This window comes from Mytilus californianus, unplaced genomic scaffold, assembly GCF_021869535.1.
Source record: "Mytilus californianus isolate M0D057914Y unplaced genomic scaffold, xbMytCali1.0.p SCAF_5, whole genome shotgun sequence".
NCBI lineage: Eukaryota > Metazoa > Mollusca > Bivalvia > Mytilida > Mytilidae > Mytilus > Mytilus californianus.
In genome coordinates this window covers 78,688,541-78,707,826 of record NW_026262701.1, presented here as the reverse complement: position 1 = coordinate 78,707,826, position 19,286 = coordinate 78,688,541, and the positions used below count along the sequence as shown (strand labels likewise).

The window sequence follows — 19,286 nt, the reverse complement described above, 5'->3', positions numbered from 1 at the left end:
CTCTTGTTGGAGTCTTGTAAAGCCAAATATACAGTGTGGATTTTTTGTTGTTGTTGTAGGCAGTACGGTCATCAATAGTACAAAAATAACTAGGCATAGTGTTTGATATTCCCAGATTGCTCTTACGTCTAGCGGCCTTATTTTTTAACTTGCTGGTCGTACAGTTCGCTATAATTGACAGTGGAAGAAATACTACAAAATATGATTTTGTTTTGTGCCCAAATTATGTAAGCCTGTACAAAGCATTAAAGGAAGCTTGAGTATAATGTACTATATAATACGGTGCTAAATTTTCTTCGATTTCGACAGACAGCAACCGATGTAAAATTATGTATGCTTCTTTTACAGTGATGTTTAACTGGCGTTATTCTTATATAACGTTTGATATTTCAACAAATATGATTACTCTACGAATCACTCGTGTTCATGTGTTTGTGCCCCCATACCCCCCTTCCCAAAAAAAAAAGAAACAAAGAGAGAGAGAGAGAGAGAGAGAGAGAGAGAGAGAGAGAGAGAGAGAGAGGCGTTTGACACCAAAGGAACATCGAAACTCATTGTTCTTATTTACATCCCTCTGTTGGACAGAAAACTAGAAATTCCGGAAGCTGTACGCTTACATGCTGTTACTCTTGGCATATTGTTATTTTTCCAGTATATTCCCACATACCGCATCCCGACGATACGCTGCCAACAGTTGGGTTACACTAATGACAGGACAATTGCCCGTATTGACCGGATGAGATATAAATAGTCAGAACTTTTTTGTTATTTGATAGATTATTTTAATATTTGAAGACCTTAGAAATATTAGACTATATTTTATAAATATTTAACAAAAAAAAAGTTGACCGGACGGATTTCACACTCGATCACTGATGTACGCTTTACAATATTGAACTGATCGACAAAAAGTGTTACCAGTAATATCTCTTTTGTTTTACAATATTTTTTCATACAACTATAGGAATTCTGCGAGATTAATAGTTATCTTATATGAAAATTTAAACTTCATAGTAAAACAAAATGTTTTTCTAAAAAAAAAAGTTGACCGGACGGATTTCACATTCGCCGATGTACGCTTTGATTATACTGAAATGATCGACAAAAAGTGTTATAAATATCTCTTTTGTTTTTAAATATTTTTTTTTCTTCGTGAAACTAAGAAATCTGCGAGATCAATAAATATGTTAATATAAGAAAATATAAACTTTACAGTAAATAAAAAAAGTTTTTCTACTGACAAAAAAAAGTTGAGCTGACGGATTTCGCTACAAATAATAAAGACCAGATCAACAAAATATGTTGATATTTCTCATATCTAACAATATTTTTCGGTGAAATTAATAAACCTTTAAGAAAAATAATTGTATAAATTGTATTGTAAGTAAATACTCACTCAATTTTAATAATGATAATAATTATATCTTTATTTAAAGAGAGTAACTCATTTGAATTAAACCCAATCGTAAGGTAATTCAAGACCATATCAAGACCACTTTCGGCTAATTTTTTGCCATACATTTTGTCCGTTTCGAGTAGCATTTTCATTTTTTGCACTTAAATCAAAACGTCATTTGCTTTTCTTGCTTTAGTGAACGTCCTTTTGAGCGGGCCGCCATTTTAGAAATTAGCAACCTTTACGACGGACTCGAAACGGCGACGTCATAATACGGTCACGACACTATAGCGGCGCCGAGAGCGATGCGTATAAACAATAGTGTGATTTCCCTTTAATTCGAAAAGTCTTTTTAAAATATATTAAAAAATGTACAATTAATTAATTATCCGCAGTTTATCATCATAGGCGGATTTAGGGGGCAGGGTGCCCGGGCCCCCCTTTTGGGAAACATTTGGTTGATTTATTACTTACCACTGAAGCATGACTGGAGCGGGCCCCCTCTTGTGGGCAGTCAGTGCCCCCTTAATGGATATTTCTGGATCCGCCACTGGTCATATTATGAAAAGGGGTGTCAAGTGGGGGATTCTGCTGCGGTTTTTTTTATTATGGCAAGCCGATCTCATTTCGAAAAAAATAACGGATCTTAAAAACACACCGAAAATTAAACATTACGCATTGAGATAAAAAAAAAACGCACTGAGATTAAGAAAGTTAAGAAAAATACACAATAAGGATTGAAAAGTGGTGAAGGCTGTCTAGAATTCATTTGTACACGACAGGGAAACTTCCATCAGTCGGGCGTGACATTTACCACTACCTCCCAAAGGCTGAATGATTGAGAAGTATATACTAAAAATCGGAACTCTGCACGGGAGGAGAAAAAGGTCGAAAAAATAAAAGGGGACGAAAGCGGACGGGAAGTGGCATTGTAACAGGAGAAATAAGTCCGTTCTGGAAAGGGTAGGATACAGCTGTATCATATTCTCACCTGAAACATCAGAATAAACAATTGCCTTTTTCTCTGATATTCTACTTTTATCGACAATTGCAAAGTTGCATCATAGATACGATTTTTGGTTTGAAAGTTTGACTTATATGAAGTAGCATTAAAAGAACGGGTTATCCCATTTATGGAAAAATATATAAATACTTAACGGGACTTATCATTCTACTGAATTAACTTATATATGAAAAGTTTTACGATCTTCTCATGCATAATTATTAGTTAAACACTGACACTGTACTGTTTTCACATGGCCCTACATCCAGCCGATTCTTAACATTTTTACATTTTCTATTTATATTCATTTCTCCCTTTGTAACCACATTTGAAAACTCAACATATGCTACAAACAACACTAAAAAAAGATTAAACACTGAAAATCATAGGTCTGTTCTATGATCCTTTGAACTATAAACCAAAGAGGAAGAACTGGCTCTCCTTTCTTTGTACTGGATATCAAAATTACATAAGTGTCCTTACAGACAATGTTATATTGCTGGGTCTGCCAAGTGCTCAACAAAACCTCTTTCCAAACTAGTAACGCCAATTTTATCAGCAATCAAAGTCGGGTTTCAGATTTACTGTGAAACAACCAACTCAAGCGGTGGTGTGAATCAGATGTGGATACTAAAAAAAATCCACAGATCTATAAGAGAACATACTATATGAGGCTTTATCCTCTTGCAACAATATAAAAAAAAAAAGACTTCTCTATCCCATACATTAGTATTTCCCAATCTAAAGTTAAAGACAAATTGAAAGAATTAGTCTCACTATCCCTAATTAAAAAGAATGGCCAACGTAGATACAAATAGCTTGTTCTAGGAAGGGATAAATCATACTTTCACAAAAAAAAAACTACTCTGATTCAAAGAAAAGGTTCTCTTAGACTAATATCATCAAGCTGCTTGATTTTTTTATTGGCGACATATTTTTTACGTTTGGAGGACGTGTTTTTCAACAGACAATTGGTATTCATATGGGAACCAACCGCGTGCTCCTCTTTTTGTCGACTTGTTCCTTTATTCATTTGAGGCAGACTTCATACAAGAGCTTCTCAGGAATAATGAACAGAAGCAATCATAATCCTTTGACTTCACGTTCCGCTATATAGATGGTGTCCTCTCACTAAATAGTTCAAAGTTTGGTGACATGTTGATTGCATAAATCCCATCGAACTTGAATTGGTTTAGACTTTACTCTTTACTTGTACAGTGTATTCATATCTTATTTTCAGTTTTTTTTCACCATAATTGGATAGGTTGTAGACTAGAAGTATTATCGCTGCTGAAACCCAAACCTCGGTCTCTACTTACTGTATAAGGTTAGTACACATGTGTTCATGATAATTCTTAATTCAGTATTCAATATCAGGACTGTTGAATACGTTTCATTTGTCGTATACACATCATTTCATGTCGTGTAGTCACCTTGACGGGTGCTACTATTGAACAAGCTCGACAGAAACAACTTACCATTCTGAAAAGTCCAATTTCCCGGTTATCGATAGGGTTCGTGCTGTTCTATGACCAAAGGGTTGTCATGTTGTGTGTGTTTTTTCGACTTGTGGGTTTGATTGCCTCCTTGTCAGCATATTCTGAAACCGGGACTTAATCTTTTCTTTAAGGCGTTTATTTACGGGGCCTTCATCAAATTACCAGATATCAAATTAAATCAAATTGGTTTTATTTCAAGTCGGCAAGTTAAATTACAATGCAATATAAGCTCAGCTTTGTGCGAAATGTTGAACCGACATACATAATAAATAAAAAAAGACATGCATATGATATACAGTGCGTTAAGAAACAATAGGACAACACAAGGCATACAATACTTTACACATACACAGTTGACACATAAAAGGAGTAGCCTAGCATAAAAGCATATACAATTAAGTTAAGCAAGCACATAAATCTGTAACTAAAACTATTAGCACTTAAAATAAGCAAAACTCTACGAAGCAGAACAAAATAAGAAATAGCAAACAAACAAAAAGAAATATGTATTTTAGGTACGCCGCTGCAGTATACATGTATGGTTGACAGTGTGGTCAATATCTGCAGGCAACACAGGAACATACTTTACCACTCCAGCACTATATCATGGACTTAATTTGATTAAAATTTAAGCAGTCTGAATTCTACGGGAAGAGAGTTCCACAGAACTGGAGCAGCATATCTTAAAGATTGTTTACCATACCTTGTTGTTCTCTCTGGTGGTATCTGTAAAAGATTAAAATATCTGAAATTATGTCTATGTTTTCAGTGTTTATTTATTAGGTCTGATAAAACAGTTGGGCCAAATCATGCAAAATTTTTAATTCTCCAGGGCCATTGTTCTTACCCTTCTAACATGTAGGCTAGATAAGTTTTGCCTTGACGTACGGATCCTCATATGCAGAGACATAAATCACAATATACAAATCGCGATATCCTGTCTTGAATTTTTTTTATATTTTCTTTGTGTTGGCAACAGAATACAAGTGCCAAGACAAGGGACAAAAGTTGAAATACGACAACATAAAAATATGAAAGATAGTAAGTTTACTAAGCTTACATAGATTTCTACCAATTCTTTTCAATATATTAATTTGATGAATAGCTTTTTAACGTATTGTTTTAATATGGTTATCACAATTTAGAATAAAATCTATATCTACACGTAAAAGCTTAACTGTTTCTTCGAAAGTTATATCAATATTTCCAATTTTAAAAGAAGGAAATTTATCCGCTGACTTTTTACCAAAAGCAATAGCCTGGGTAGATTATTTTATATTTTTGTACATGCAATTCTTACAGAAAAGCTATTTTTCCTAAGACTTGTTTAAATTATCTTTGGTGAATAATTTTATTGGTTTTTATTCTTGTGCTATGTCTGTTTCTGTATTTACCATTAATTTGAGAAAGCATCATATTTTTATTTAATATCTTATATGCTCTACAATAACTGTATCATTCGTACTCTTCTTCTCCTATATGACCGCGTTGGTAATTTTAGTTTCTTTAGTTTTTCAGGATAGTTAGATTTCTGAAACGTGTATTTGCCGTGTAGCTCTTTTCTGTGCATATTGTACTTTATCTACATACTTTTTAAAAAGGTCTATGCTGAATTATTTTTCATTTATTTAATACAATCTTTCTTTTCTTCAGTACGCCGGTAATTAAAGTCACATGACACAGTGTTCAAAATGGCCATTAACAAGAACCCGCAAGCGAAGAAATCTGAGAGAGAACCATCGAAAAAATCTCTGCCTCCACCAACAAATATCAGTTCATTCATAGTAATTCTGATCCTTACGCTGTGTAAAAAGGTTTTACTGATAGATACAGCTGTGAAAATTGGAATGTACTTGTTGATAGTGATGATCGGATCAGTTATTGCTGACTTTTCAGTTTTACCAAAGTTCTATTTAGCAGAGAAACACAACATATTGAATAGATTTTTTGTCAGAATGGGATGGGGCTGGACCTTTATCCTACTTTCAATGTATATATTTATGACCAGCTATGTATACACACTAGGAAACTTGAAGAATGTACTTAAACATTTGTGTCGCTTGGCAGTTGCAACATTTTGGTGGTATTTCATCACATCAACATTTCGCAGAGTTGAAGAAATTGTAGGTGTCTGTTCAGAACCAACCAAAGGTAGCAAGATGTCTTGTATTAAATCTGGAAAGTTATGGTTAGGATTTGATATATCAGGGCATACTTTCCTTTTAATTCATTGTTTGCTAACAATATCAGAAGAAGTGCGATGCTTTAAAGATTGGAAAAAATTAGGACAGATTTTAACAGAAGATAATGTTGAAAAAAGAAACTTGAAGAAATCTGATGTAGAGAATTCAATCGAGGCATACAATTTACTATCACCATACGTCAAGGCATTATTTACATCCTTGGCTATTTGCACTGTAATTTTTGAATTTATGTTATTGATAACAACTGTTTATAGATTTCACACACTTTCACAGAAAGTAACAGCAGGTTTTATAGCAGTTGGATGTTGGTTTATTAGCTACAGGATCTTAGTACCCAGCAGCTTTGATGTGATAAAGCAATCCGGTGACAGTGTGCTAAAATTTACAAAACTTGATTGATAATTTAAAGTGCCATATTTTGCTTTATTATTTAATCTAACTTAATGAGAAATTCTAAATGAAAAGATCTGTACAATTCAGAGCCCTTCTTCATAGCATGAAAGAAAATTATTTATTATCATGATTACAAATGTATACATGTGTATGTCATGTATGTTTCGAGAAAGAGTATTTAAATTACATTTACTTTTCACTTCTGCTTCCATTTAACCATTTTATTATTTGAATTATATTAAAATGCTTGACAAAAAGCTGAATTTTCAAAGTAGCAATCAGAATTTAACTGTAAATACACATGTATAGCATGTCCATTTATAAACAGACTATGTTTAATTCAACTTTACACATTTATCACTTAATATCAGTTTCTTTGATCAGTATATTATTATCTACATTGTACATGATATTACCCTGAAATTCTTTATCAAAGCCAAATAAAAAAAGGGTAGTCACCTGTAATGCCTGTGAAAAGAAGGAATTTAAAATAAATACATGTATACATGTACATGTGGTAAGTTTGAAACATCCACTTTAGTCTTTAACATGTTTAAAGATGAAAGTTGAAGGTGTGGTTGGACTTAGAAGAGGTTCACCCTTCTATTTGGAGCTAGCTTGGACACTAGCAATGTACATACAGGGTCAAGTGCTTTGAAGGTGTGGTTGGTCTTAGAAGAGGTTCACCCTTCTATTTGGAGCTAGCTTGGACACTAGCACTGTACATACAGTGTTAGTGTTTTGAAGGTGTGGTTGGACTAAGAAGAGGTTCACCCTTCTATTTGGAGCTAGCTTGGACACTAGCACTGTACATACAGGGTCAAGTGCTTTGAAGGTGTGGTTGGACTAAGAAGAGGTTCACCCTTCTACATGTATTTGGAGCTACCGGTAGCTTGGACACTAGCACTGTACATACAGGGTCAAGTTCTTTGAAAGTGTGGTTGGACTTTGAGGAGGTTCATCCTTCTATTTGGAGCTAGCTTGGACACTAGCACTGTACATACAGGGTCAAGTGCATTTCATGCAACACAATGTATAATCATTTATTTATAATTACATATTTATAGCATTACACATGATTTACCGGTAACTGAAGTAAGTTTGGTCTGGAAATAACCAAATACGGTTCAATACAAACGTAAATTTGGCAAATCTTAATTATCATTATGATTATCTTTATTCTTAAGTTGAAATACTATTTCGGTCATTGTTGGTTAATGCTTTGAAGAAAATTGAATAATTGAGCATAATATGGTACAGTTAGGTATTTGTCTTGTTTGTTACTGTTTATTCAGTATTAATTTAAAAGTCAACTGTTGTAAATCCCAAGATTTAGTTGTTTTTTTGTTTTTTTTTACCTTACAATCTAGTGTCAAACCATTTATATTGTTATTATTATATTTTATTTGAAGTTTTTTTTTCTGTTTGAAATGTTTTTATACGACCGCAAAAAAATTTTGTGGTCGTATATTGGTATGACGTTGGCGTCGTCGTCGTCCGGCGTCGTCGTCCGAAGACACATTGGTTTTCGCACTCTAACTGTAGTTTAAGTGAATGGATCTTTTTGAAATTTGACCATAAGGTTAAATACCACAAAAGGAAGGTTGGGATTGATTTTGGGGGTTATGGTACAAACAGTTAAGGAATTAGGGGCAAAAAAGGGGCCAAAAATAAGCATTTTCTAGTTTCCAGACAATAACTGTGGAACGGTGTATGGATCTCTCTGAAATTATACTACAAGTTTCCATACCACAAAGGGATGGTTAGGATTTGCTTTGGGGGAGTTATGGCTCAAACCGTTTAGGAATTAGGGGCAAAAAAGGGGGAAAAACAAGGTTGTCCTGGTTAATGGACAAATACTTTAGTACAAAACATAATTTAAAGCAGTGTAAGGGAGATAAATCAAATACATCATTGAAATTATCTCCCTTACACTGCTTTTAAATTATGTATAATGTAATGGTTAATGAACAATAAAGATAATTTAAAACAGTGTAAGGGAGGTAATCCAAATACAATGTTTTGGTTACTTCCCTTACACTGCTTTTAAATTATGTTTAAAGAAATGCATATTTATAAAGGAAGACCAGTAAAAATATCTGCAAATGTTGCATCTTTTTTTTTTACAAAAAAATCCATATGAAAGATTTGACACTATATTTTTAATTCTATTATAAAATAGATTAAGTTAGCACTATGGTAAATTTAAATGGGTAATTATGGTTGCCAACTCCATTGGAAATTTGAATTGATATTATGACCATATCTTGAGGGAAAGAATTTTTTGGGGAAAAAAAGGGGGGGGGGATAAAAAGAAATTGTGGGGGGTCAATTTTTTCTCATTTCAGATTTCAGAAATTAAAAAGAATTATTCTTCAAATATTTTTTTTTTTTCAAATTTCAAATATTGAAAAATTTCAAGAAGTAATCTTTAATTGCACAGTATGGCGCATTAGATTTGTAAAATCTTTGATCACATTTATTTATTTGTTATGCCGAATCTAACAGTGTATTTAGATTTTTAATTTTGGGTCCAGTTTTCAAATTGGTCTACATTAAGGTCCAAAGGGTCCAAAATTAAACTTTGTTTGCTTTTAGCAAAAATTGAATATATGAGGTTCTTTGATATGCTGAATCTAACCATGTATTTAGATTTTTGATTTTTGGCCCAGTTTTCAAGTTGGTCAAAATTGGGGTCCAAAATTAAACTTTGTTTGATTTCAACAAAAATTGAATATATGGGGTTCTTTGATATGCTGAATCTAACCATGTATTTAGATTTTTTATTTGTGGACCGCGTTATCAAATTGGTTCATATTGAGGTCAAAAGGGTCCAAAATTAAACTTTGTTTGATTTCATCTAAAATTGAATTATTGGGGTTCTTTGATATTCCAAATCTAACCGTGTATTTAGATTTTTAATTTTGGGTCCTGTTTTTTAAATTGGTCTACATTAAGGTTTAAAGGGTCCAAAATTAAACTTAGTTTGATTTTAACAAAAATTGAATTCTTGGGGTTCTTTGATATGCTGAATCTAAACATGTGTTTAGATTTTTGATTATGGGCCCAGTTTTCAAGTTGGTCCAAGATAGGGTCCAGTATTTAAACTTTGTTTGATTTCAACAAAAATTGAATATATGGGGTTCTTTGATATGCTGAATCTAAACATGTATTTATATTTTTGATTATGGGCCCAGTTTTCAAGTTGGTCCAAATTGGGGTCCAAAATTAAACTTTGTTTGATTTCAACAAAAATTGAATATATGAGGTTCTTGATATGCTGAATCTAACCATGTATTTAGATTTTTTATTTGTAGGGCCCGCTATCAAATTGGTTCATATTGAGGTCAAAGGGGTCCAAAATTAAACTTTGTTTGATTTCATCAAAAATTGAATTATTGGGGTTCTTTGATATGCCAAATCTAACCGTGTTTTTAGATTTTTAATTTGGGTCCTGTTTTTTAAATTGGTCTTCATAGAGGTCCAAAGGGTCCAAAATTAAACTTAGTTTGATTTTAACAAAAATTGAATTCTTGGGGTTCTTTGATATGCTGAATCTAAACATGTGTTTAGATTTTTGATTATGGGCCCAGTTTTCAAGTTGGTCCAAGTTGGGGTCCAAAATTAAACTTTGTTTGATTTCAACAAAAATTGAATATATGGGGTTCTTTGATATGCTGAATCTAACCATGAATTTAGATTTTTTATTTGTGGGCCCCGCTATCAAATTGGTTCATATTGAGGTCAAAAGGGTCCAAAATTAAACTTTGTTTGATTTCATCAAAAATTGAATTATTGGGGTTCTTTGATATGCCAAATCTAACCGTGTATTTAGATTTTTAATTTTAAGTCCCGTTTTTTAAATTGGTCTACATTAAGGTCCAAAGGGTCCAAAATTAAACTTAGTTTGATTTTAGCAAAAATTGAATTCTTGGGGTTCTTTGATATGCTGAATCTAAACATGTGTTTAGATTTTTGATTATGGGCCCAGTTTTCAAGTTTGTCCAAGTTGGGGTCCAAAATTAAACTTTGTTTGATTTTAACAAAAATTGAATATATGGGGTTCTTTGATATGCTGAATCTAACCATGTATTTTGATTTTGGACATTGGACCATAATAGGTAAATTAAAAAAATTCAAGTTCTTAGACCACATTCTTTCTGTGTCAGAAACCTATGCTGTGTCAAATATTTAATAACAATCCAAATTCAGAGCTGTATCAAGCTTGAATGTTGTGTCCATACTTGCCCCAACTGTTTAGGGTTCGACCTCTGCGGTCGTATCAAGCTGCGCCTCAGCGAAGCATTTTATTATTTTTATAACAGGCATGTTTGATGTTCCTTTGATATTCTACTTAATTTTTTCTAGTTTTATATAAATGATTTTGAGAGACATTTTCTTTGTATTTATTTATTTTATCATTGTTTATGTGTCCTAGTTTTTAAATTTAAAAAATATAATTTCTTTTCTCCTTTTTTATGAAATAATTTTTTTTTTTTTCAAATCAGTTATGTAGATGAAAATGATAAATATATTAAGTGTGTATAATACTATACATAATGTATAACTGTGATTTAAAGCTAAGACTATAAAGAGTATATGTACAACGCTCAGTTTCAAACACAAGATGTATATACATTACTACCATGTACAAGCTCCTTGTGGCCGCTAGTCAATATTTTTTTGCCAGCCATCAAAGTTCTGCAGACATTCTTGCACTTAATAGCTTTAAACTCCACTGAAGATTTGGGAAATACAGGAATCATCAGCCATCCAAATTTGTTCTAAAATGCTTGTCAGTGTACATTCATTGGTCATCAGAAGCAAATGTAGGAAAGGGCAAGGTGCCCAGCCCTCCTTAATGAGCTACATATATGGTTAATGCATAGACTTTTTACATGTCCCACTCCAAATTAAACGTTGCCTAGTTTTGGGGCCTGGGCCCCCTTTTACAAAATCATGGATCCGCATCTGTTTATTACATTAAATATTTTACATAATGTTTGAAAATACACATGTAAAATTGAAAAAATTTTGTCTGCTTAGGTTTCAATGCATGTGATTGTACTTTTCAGCATAGTACAGTTTTTATGTCTATCTTTAATCAGATTGTGAATTTTCAATGGTATTATCAAACAGTTTGTAGTATATTTGGATGGGGAAAATGTATTGATAGATTGAAAAATTAATGGTGTTGATTGTGAGTTGAGCAAGATGGACCTGAATTAACCTTTTTTTCATAGTTGAAATTCCCTAGCAAGAGGGACATCTTTACTTGTATGTACACAGTACAGTTCTTTAAATCACACCAAAACATTGTCAGTTTGGGGAGAAAAGAAATGAATGTACATACTTTTTGGTTGCTACCTTGGTAAATGCTTACTGTTTTTTAGAGTATTTATTATTTTGTGTTGTAACATTTGTTTATATTATATTTATACCATATCTTCTTTACAGGATTGTTTTCAATAAAAATGGCATTCAAAATATATTTTTGTTATTTTCAAAAAAATTCAAATATTACGTCAAGGAAAAAATTGTATAATTTTAATAAGACTGCAAAAAAATTATGCGGTCGTATATTGGTATCACGTCGTCGGCGTCAGCGTCGTCCGAAGACATTTGGTTTCTGGACAATAACTTTAGTTTAAGAGTATGGATCTCTATGATATTTAATCAAAAGGTTCAATACCACAAAAGGAAGGTTGGGATTGTTTTTGGGGGTGATGGTCCCAACTGTTTAGGAATAAGGGGCCAAAACAAGCATTTTTCTAGTTTCAGGACAATAACTTGTGTATAAGTATTTTGATTGCTCTGAAATTGTACCACAAGGTTGAATACCACAAGTAGAAGGTTGGGATTCATTTTGGGGGAAATTGCCCAAACCGTTCAGGAATTAGGGGCCAAAAAGGGTCTAAAACAAGCATTTTTTTAGTTTTCAGACAATAACTTGTGTTTAAGTGTATGGATGTCTCTTAATTTGTACCGAAAGAAAATTCTCTTCAAATATTATTTTTTTCTTCAAGATTTAAGAAATTGTCAATTTTCCAAAGAAAAAATTGGGGGTCACAATTTATTTTGCTAATTCTTTGTATATAGTCTGAAAACCGATTTACTAAGTATTGTGCAACAGCACAGTGTATTGCACAACAACAAGAAATCTTCAATTGAATATAAATTCAAATCATACAACCAATTTCAAGTTCTTTGACTACATTTATACTGTATCAGAAATCTATAATGTGTCAAATATTTAATTACAATCTAAATTCAGACCTGTATCAAGCTTGAATATTGTGTCCATTTTTGCCCCAACTGTTCAGGGTTGGACCTCTGCGGTCGTATCCAGCTGCGCTCGGCTAAGCAGTTTATTCCTTATGCTTAAATATACTGGTTTGACCTTAGTGTACTCTGGTAGCTGTGGTGGCATAAGAAGTGAATGAAGATTAATAGAGAGGCAAAAAATAAAGGGATAATCAAACTCGTAAGTCAAAAACAAATTGACGACGATATGGCAAAAAACAAAAAACAACCAAAAGGCAAACATCAGTATACAAAACAAAACATAGAAAACTAAAGACTGAGCAACACGAAACCCACCAATATTTTCTTGGTTGACAAAGAAAATGCTATCTCAACTGCACCCTTTAAGTACATGCCACTTTTTAGCTCACCTGGCCCAAAGGTTTTGTTTTGAGCAAAAACTAAAGAAGATAGAGAGAAACAAAACAGACTAAATGATCATCAATATAAGATCCCTTAAACAGAGACTTTTGTCGTGAATTCTATTCTCGTTTACAATGTTGGAGAATGTCCTTTGTTGAATATGCACAAAGATCAAGGTGAGCGACACAGGCCCTTTAGAGCCTCTAATTTTCCCTTTCTATGAATAAATGTGGGGTTTAGGGAGCATCGGTTGGCAGTGCCGACTTTTTACTTGTTTTGAGTGTTTGCAAAGTTTTGATTTTGGTCACCTCCTTACATTGTTCATGACTTATCACTAGATTTGACATTGTCTCAAGCAACATTACAGTTGACACTAGTGAGTCTTAATGCACTAACAGCCATATTTGTCTGTTGATCTAATCTCAATACTAACGAACAAGGAACCTTCTTGGGAGATGATTATTACCCCTTGTTTCTGTCTACAATCATTAGCCTGTTGTGTTTGAGTGTTTTTGTACTCCAGCTTCCTCCACCAAATTAAATTGTCCCCTATGATAAAGCCAATAATGCTTAAGGATTATGTAACCGTTTGTTGTTTCAATGCTAAACATATGGAAATTTTATAAAAAAAATCTGCAGCCTTTCTCCTTAATTGTACTATAATTGACAATTTGATGCTTAATAGATAGAGGATTATTGCATGGAGTGCTAGCAATGATTTCCCTAAAACAAGTATATTAATAAAGATATTGGTTAAAGCAAGTATAAAAATGGATCTTCTCATTCTTATTTTATAGTTTAGTGACTCAGCAGGAGGTTTTTTGGATTGTAAAGGTTATTTAGGACTTTTTTGTAGACAATAAAGGCTAGCACATCATGGACAAACAAGAGAGTAATTTTTGTTTACAATTTTATAACGAAAAACACTGTTATAAAGTCTGTGGGTTTTTGCCAAAATTTTGCTTTATTTACCACCAAATCCCTATTTTCTATTAAATGCTTTAATAATGGATCATTGAACAAATTTGCTTTGAACAACGTTTCCCTTTGGTGTTTGTACAAAATGGCACGTCATTATTATTCTGTATACTTACTGTTTTGATATGGTTGCGCTTTGAAAATTTCGTAATATACAGGCCTACAGAAGGGGTCATCTACCTTAAAGTGGCATTAAATACCATAAAAACAACCACTTGGTTCCTTAAAATTTAGTATGCATCATTGACAGTCATACATCATATAAATCAGTACCTTTCAAGGAACCTTTTAATTTTATTAGTTATAACTGGTTACTAGGAAGAATCCAAGATTGTGAAATTGTTTCCTCCCAAACAGCTTTATTGATCAGCTGATCAGTGCAAAAGTTCCTGGTGACATATACTGATCAGTACAAAAGTATCTTGCAACATATACTGATCATTGCAAAAAGTACCTTGCGACATATACTAATCAGTACATCATACTGATATTCCTTTCATACTTGGTTTATATTCTATATATACCAAATTTTGTTTATCATTCATATAAAAAATAAAGAGATGCAGTATGATTGCCAATGAGACAACTATCCACATAGTTCAAATGATGAAGATATAAGCAATTATGGGTCACCATATGGCTGTCTACAATGAGAAAAACCCATACTGTATACTGTAAAGTCAGCTATAAAATGCTCCGACATGAAAAATGTGAACAATTCAAATGAGAAAACTAAAGGCCTTATTTATATCCTGCTTACCAGTACATTTTGTACTTTGTTACTGAAGACCTGATCCTTTCCAGAAAACATAACCTGACCACTGGAGCAGAATGAAAAAGAGGTCCAGGAAAATTACAAAGGTCACACATTGATGGTTGCAATGAATCCACATAAGGAATAATGCTGATCTGTCATGAATAGGTACTGTGGAACAGACATATCATGAAATTTAACCAGACTACTGAAATTTGAAATTGAGGACAAAACCATATAACATGTGTCAATATTAAAAAATGCAGAGAACAGCATATTCATAGGACACGGAGAAAAACACTTATATTGTCTGGGAGAAGATTTATTTATGGGTTGTAATTGGATTTGAAATTGTTTTCAGTAACTGCAAGTACTCTTAGATCCACACTATGTGTGTCTTTTTGCTATGTACCAATCTGTTGAGTTTTTCAAACTGATTTTAACAATTTGTTTTTATGTTGTGATGTTACACCACTGTCCCAGGTTAGGGGAGGGTTGAGTGCTTACACACATGTTTAACCCCACCACATTCTATATGTGCCTGTCCTCTAAGTCAGAATTGCTGTCTGTCGTATTTGTTTTTCCTCAACTGTCAAAAATCAGGTTGTGGTTTTCTCGTTTTCATTCTTTCACAGTATGTCATGGATGGGCCTTTTATAGCTTGCTATGCCTTGTCAGTTTTTGCTCATTGTTGAAGGCTGTAAGGTGGCCTTTTGTTGCTTACATCTACATCATTTGGACACTAGTGGAAAGTTGTCTCATTGACAATCATAGCACATCTCTTTACTTATATATTACAGTTTTGACTTGGTACAGGCATTTCTTCACAAAGTGGTTGGTTGAATTGATTTTATGAGATGTGCTTGACTTTCTGATGGAAGATTCTCATGTTTCAATTGTAGTGAAATACAGATATAAAAATCAACAACAAACCCTTTTCTGCTATATTTATTAACTTCTTCATTTTATGAATTTCAAAAATAAAGAAGAAATATATAAATAAACATGATCAACCAATTACACACATTTTAAATTAAAGTACATCTTTGTCAATTGTTTTTAATTACAACACGAGTCAAGTTTTTTTCTCAGACTTCTAATATAACTGAATACTTAATAACAATTCCAGTATACAATCAATGGTTACAAGTATTAATGGGTATAATATAACTGAATACTTAATAACAATTCCAGTATACAATCAATGGTTACAAGTATTAATGGGTATAATATAACTGAATACTTAATAACAATTCCAGTATACAATCAATGGTTACAAGTATTAATGGGTATAATATAACTGAATACTTAATAACAATTCCAGTATACAATCAATGGTTACAAGTATTAATGGGTATAATATAACTGAATACTTAATAACAATTCCAGTATACAATCAATGGTTACAAGTATTAATGGGTATAATATAACTGAATACTTAATAACAATTCCAGTATACAATCAATGGTTACAAGTATTAATGGGTATAATATAACTGAATACTTAATAACAATTCCAGTATACAATCAATGGTTACAAGTATTAATTGGTATAATATGACGGTTGAAGCCATTTTCTGAGTTTTGAAGCTGGAACTGCAATGCATGGTTATATTTAGAGCCATACCAAATTAATATGCTGTTCTTTTAATGTTTCCTGTTAAAAATGGGGACAAGCAAGTGAAACATTTATTATATTTTCCCCCTTAAATAGACAAATAACTGAGCAGTTTTAAATATGTAAGTTAAGGACATATTTTAATTTTTTACTTGTTCATTCATAAGATTTTATTGACAGAACAATTCCTTTTTATTTTGTAATTCAGATTTGAAACTAGAGGCTCTAAAGAGCCTGTGTCGCTCACCTTGGTCTATGTGAATATTAAACAAAGGACGCAGATGGATTCATGACAAAATTGTGTTTTGGTGATGGTGATGTGTTTGTACATCTTAATTTACTGAACATTTTTCCTGCTTACAATTATCTCTATCTATAATTAACTTGGCCCAGTAGTTTCAGAGGAGAAGATTTTTGTAAAAGATTACTAAGATTTACGAAAAAATGGTTAAAAATTGACTATAAAGGGCAATAACTCCTAAAGGGGTCAACTGACAATTTCGGTCATGTTGATTTATTTGTAGATCTTACTTTGCCGACATTTATTGTTTTTTACAGTTTATCTCTATCTATAATAATATTCAAGATAATAACCAAAAACAGCAAAATCACCTTAAAATTACCAATTCAGGGGCAGCAACCCAACAACGGGTTGTCCGATTCATCTGAAAATTTCAGGGCAGATAGATCTTGACCTGATAAACAATTTTAATTCGTGTCAGATTTGCTTTAAATGCTTTGGTTTTTGAGTTAAAAGCCAAAAACTGAATTTTACCCCTATGTTCTATTTTTAGCCGTGGCGGCCATCTTGGTTGGTTGACCAGGTCACGCCACACATTTTCAAAACAAGATAACCAAATGATGATTGTGGCCAAGTTTGGTTTAATTTGGCCCAGTTGTTTCAGAGGAGAAGATTTTTGTAAAAGATTACTAAGATTTACGAAAAAATGGTTAAAAATTGACTATAAAGGGCAATAACTCCTAAAGGGGTCAACTGACAATTTCGGTCATGTTGACTTATTTGTAGATCTTACTTTGCCGACATTTATTGTTTTTTACAGTTTATCTCTATCTATAATAATATTCAAGATAATAACCAAAAACAGCAAAATCACCTTAAAATTACCAATTCAGGGGCAGCAACCCAACAACGGGTTGTCCGATTCATCTGAAAATTTCAGGGCAGATAGATCTTGACCTGATAAACAATTTTAATTCGTGTCAGATTTGCTTTAAATGCTTTGGTTTTTGAGTTAAAAGCCAAAAACTGAATTTTACCCCTATGTTCTATTTTTAGCCATGGCGTCCATCTTGGTTGGTTGACCAGGTCACGCCACACATTTTCAAAACAAGATAACCAAATGATGATTGTGGCCAAGTTTGGTTTAATTTGGCCCAGTTGTTTCAGAGGAGAAGATTTTTGTAAAAGATTACTAAGATTTACGAAAAATGGTTAAAAATTGACTATAAAGGGCAATTACTCCTAAAGGGGTCAACTGACCATTTCGGTTATATTGACTTATTTGTAAATCTTACTTTGCTGAACATTATTGCTGTTTACAGTTTATCTCTATCTATAATAATATTCAAGATAATAACCAAAAACAGCAAAATTTCCTTAAAATTACCAATTCAGGGGCAGCAACCCAATAACGGGTTGTCCGATTCATCTGAAAATTTCAGGGCAGATAGATCTTGACCTGATAAACAATTTTACTTCATGTCAGATTTGCTTTAAATGCTTTGGTTTTTGAGTTAAAAGCCAATAAAATGTTTCGCAGGGCGCAGCTTGATACGACCGCAGAGGTCGAACCCTGAACAGTTTGGGCAAGTATGGACACAACATTCAAGCTTGATACAGCTTTGCATTTGGATTGTGATTAAATATTTGACACAGCATAGGTTTCTGACACAGAATGAATGTGGTCTAAGAACTAAAAAATTTTAAATTGGACATTCACCTATTATGGTCCAATATCCAAAATCTAAATACATAAGTTTAATTTTGGACCCTTTTGACCTCAATGTGGACAAAGTTGACAAGGGGCCCAAAAATCAAAAATCTAAATACATGGTTAGATTCAGCATATCAAAGAACCCCATGTATTCAATTTTTGTTGAAATCAAACAAAGTTTAATTTTGGACCCCGATTTGGACCAACTTGAAAACTGGGCTCATAATCAAAAATCTAAACACATGTTTAGATTCAGCATATCAAAGAACCCTAAGAATTCAATTTTTGTTAAAATCAAACTAAGTTTAATTTTGGACCCTTTGGACCTTAATGTAGACCAATTTGAAAACGGAACCAAAAATTAAGAATCTAAATACACGGTTAGATTCGGCATATCAAAGAACCCCAATAATTCAATTTTTGATGAAATCAAACAAATTTTAATTTTGGACCCTTTGGACCTCAATGTAGACCAATTTAAAAACGGGGCCCAAAATCCAAAAACTGAATACAAGGTATGATTCAGCATATTAAAAAAACCCAAGAATTCAAGAATAAAACCCCATTGAAATTGGTCAAGAAATAAGCAATTTATACGAAGTATCTTCTCTTGCACAATACTGTGCAATTAAATATTTCTTGCTATTGCGCAATACTGTACAATTGACAATTTCTTGCTATTGCGCAATATTGTGCTATTGGATATTTCTTGCTATTGTGCAATACTGTGCAATTGAAGATTTCTTGCTATTGCGCAATACTGTGCAATTGAAGATTTCTTGCTATTGTGCAATACTGTACAATTGAAAATTTCTTGCTAT

General features: G+C 32.8%; 2 protein-coding genes across 11 annotated transcripts in view; one reads left to right on the top strand and one right to left on the bottom strand.

Moving 5' to 3' along the window:
- The first annotated feature begins 5,572 nt into the window (after nucleotides 1–5,572).
- Nucleotides 5,573–11,984, top strand: LOC127701511 (acyl-coenzyme A diphosphatase FITM2-like). 9 transcript variants are annotated; one of them, XM_052205411.1, is made up of 3 exons: nucleotides 5,573–7,088; nucleotides 7,264–7,351; nucleotides 7,452–11,984. In XM_052205411.1, the coding sequence occupies exon 1, from the start codon at nucleotides 5,590–5,592 to the stop codon at nucleotides 6,499–6,501; it is 912 nt and encodes a 303-aa protein (XP_052061371.1). In that variant the 5' UTR covers nucleotides 5,573–5,589; the 3' UTR covers nucleotides 6,502–7,088; nucleotides 7,264–7,351; nucleotides 7,452–11,984. The 9 variants fall into 9 exon arrangements, with proteins under 9 accessions (XP_052061371.1, XP_052061372.1, XP_052061370.1 ...); XM_052205412.1 differs by lacking the exon at nucleotides 7,264–7,351; XM_052205410.1 differs by lacking the exon at nucleotides 7,264–7,351 and having other exon boundaries at nucleotides 7,352–11,984.
- A 3,844-nt stretch (nucleotides 11,985–15,828) lies between these two features.
- The window catches only part of LOC127701499 (b(0,+)-type amino acid transporter 1-like), a 79,372-nt gene continuing 75,914 nt past the window's right edge, over nucleotides 15,829–19,286 (bottom strand). The window contains exon 14 of one of the 2 annotated variants that reach the window (XR_007982067.1): nucleotides 15,829–17,708. The gene's annotated coding sequence lies outside the window, so the exon portion shown is untranslated. The remainder of the gene's footprint in view (nucleotides 17,709–19,286) is intronic. The other variant, XR_007982068.1, reaches the window with a different exon arrangement.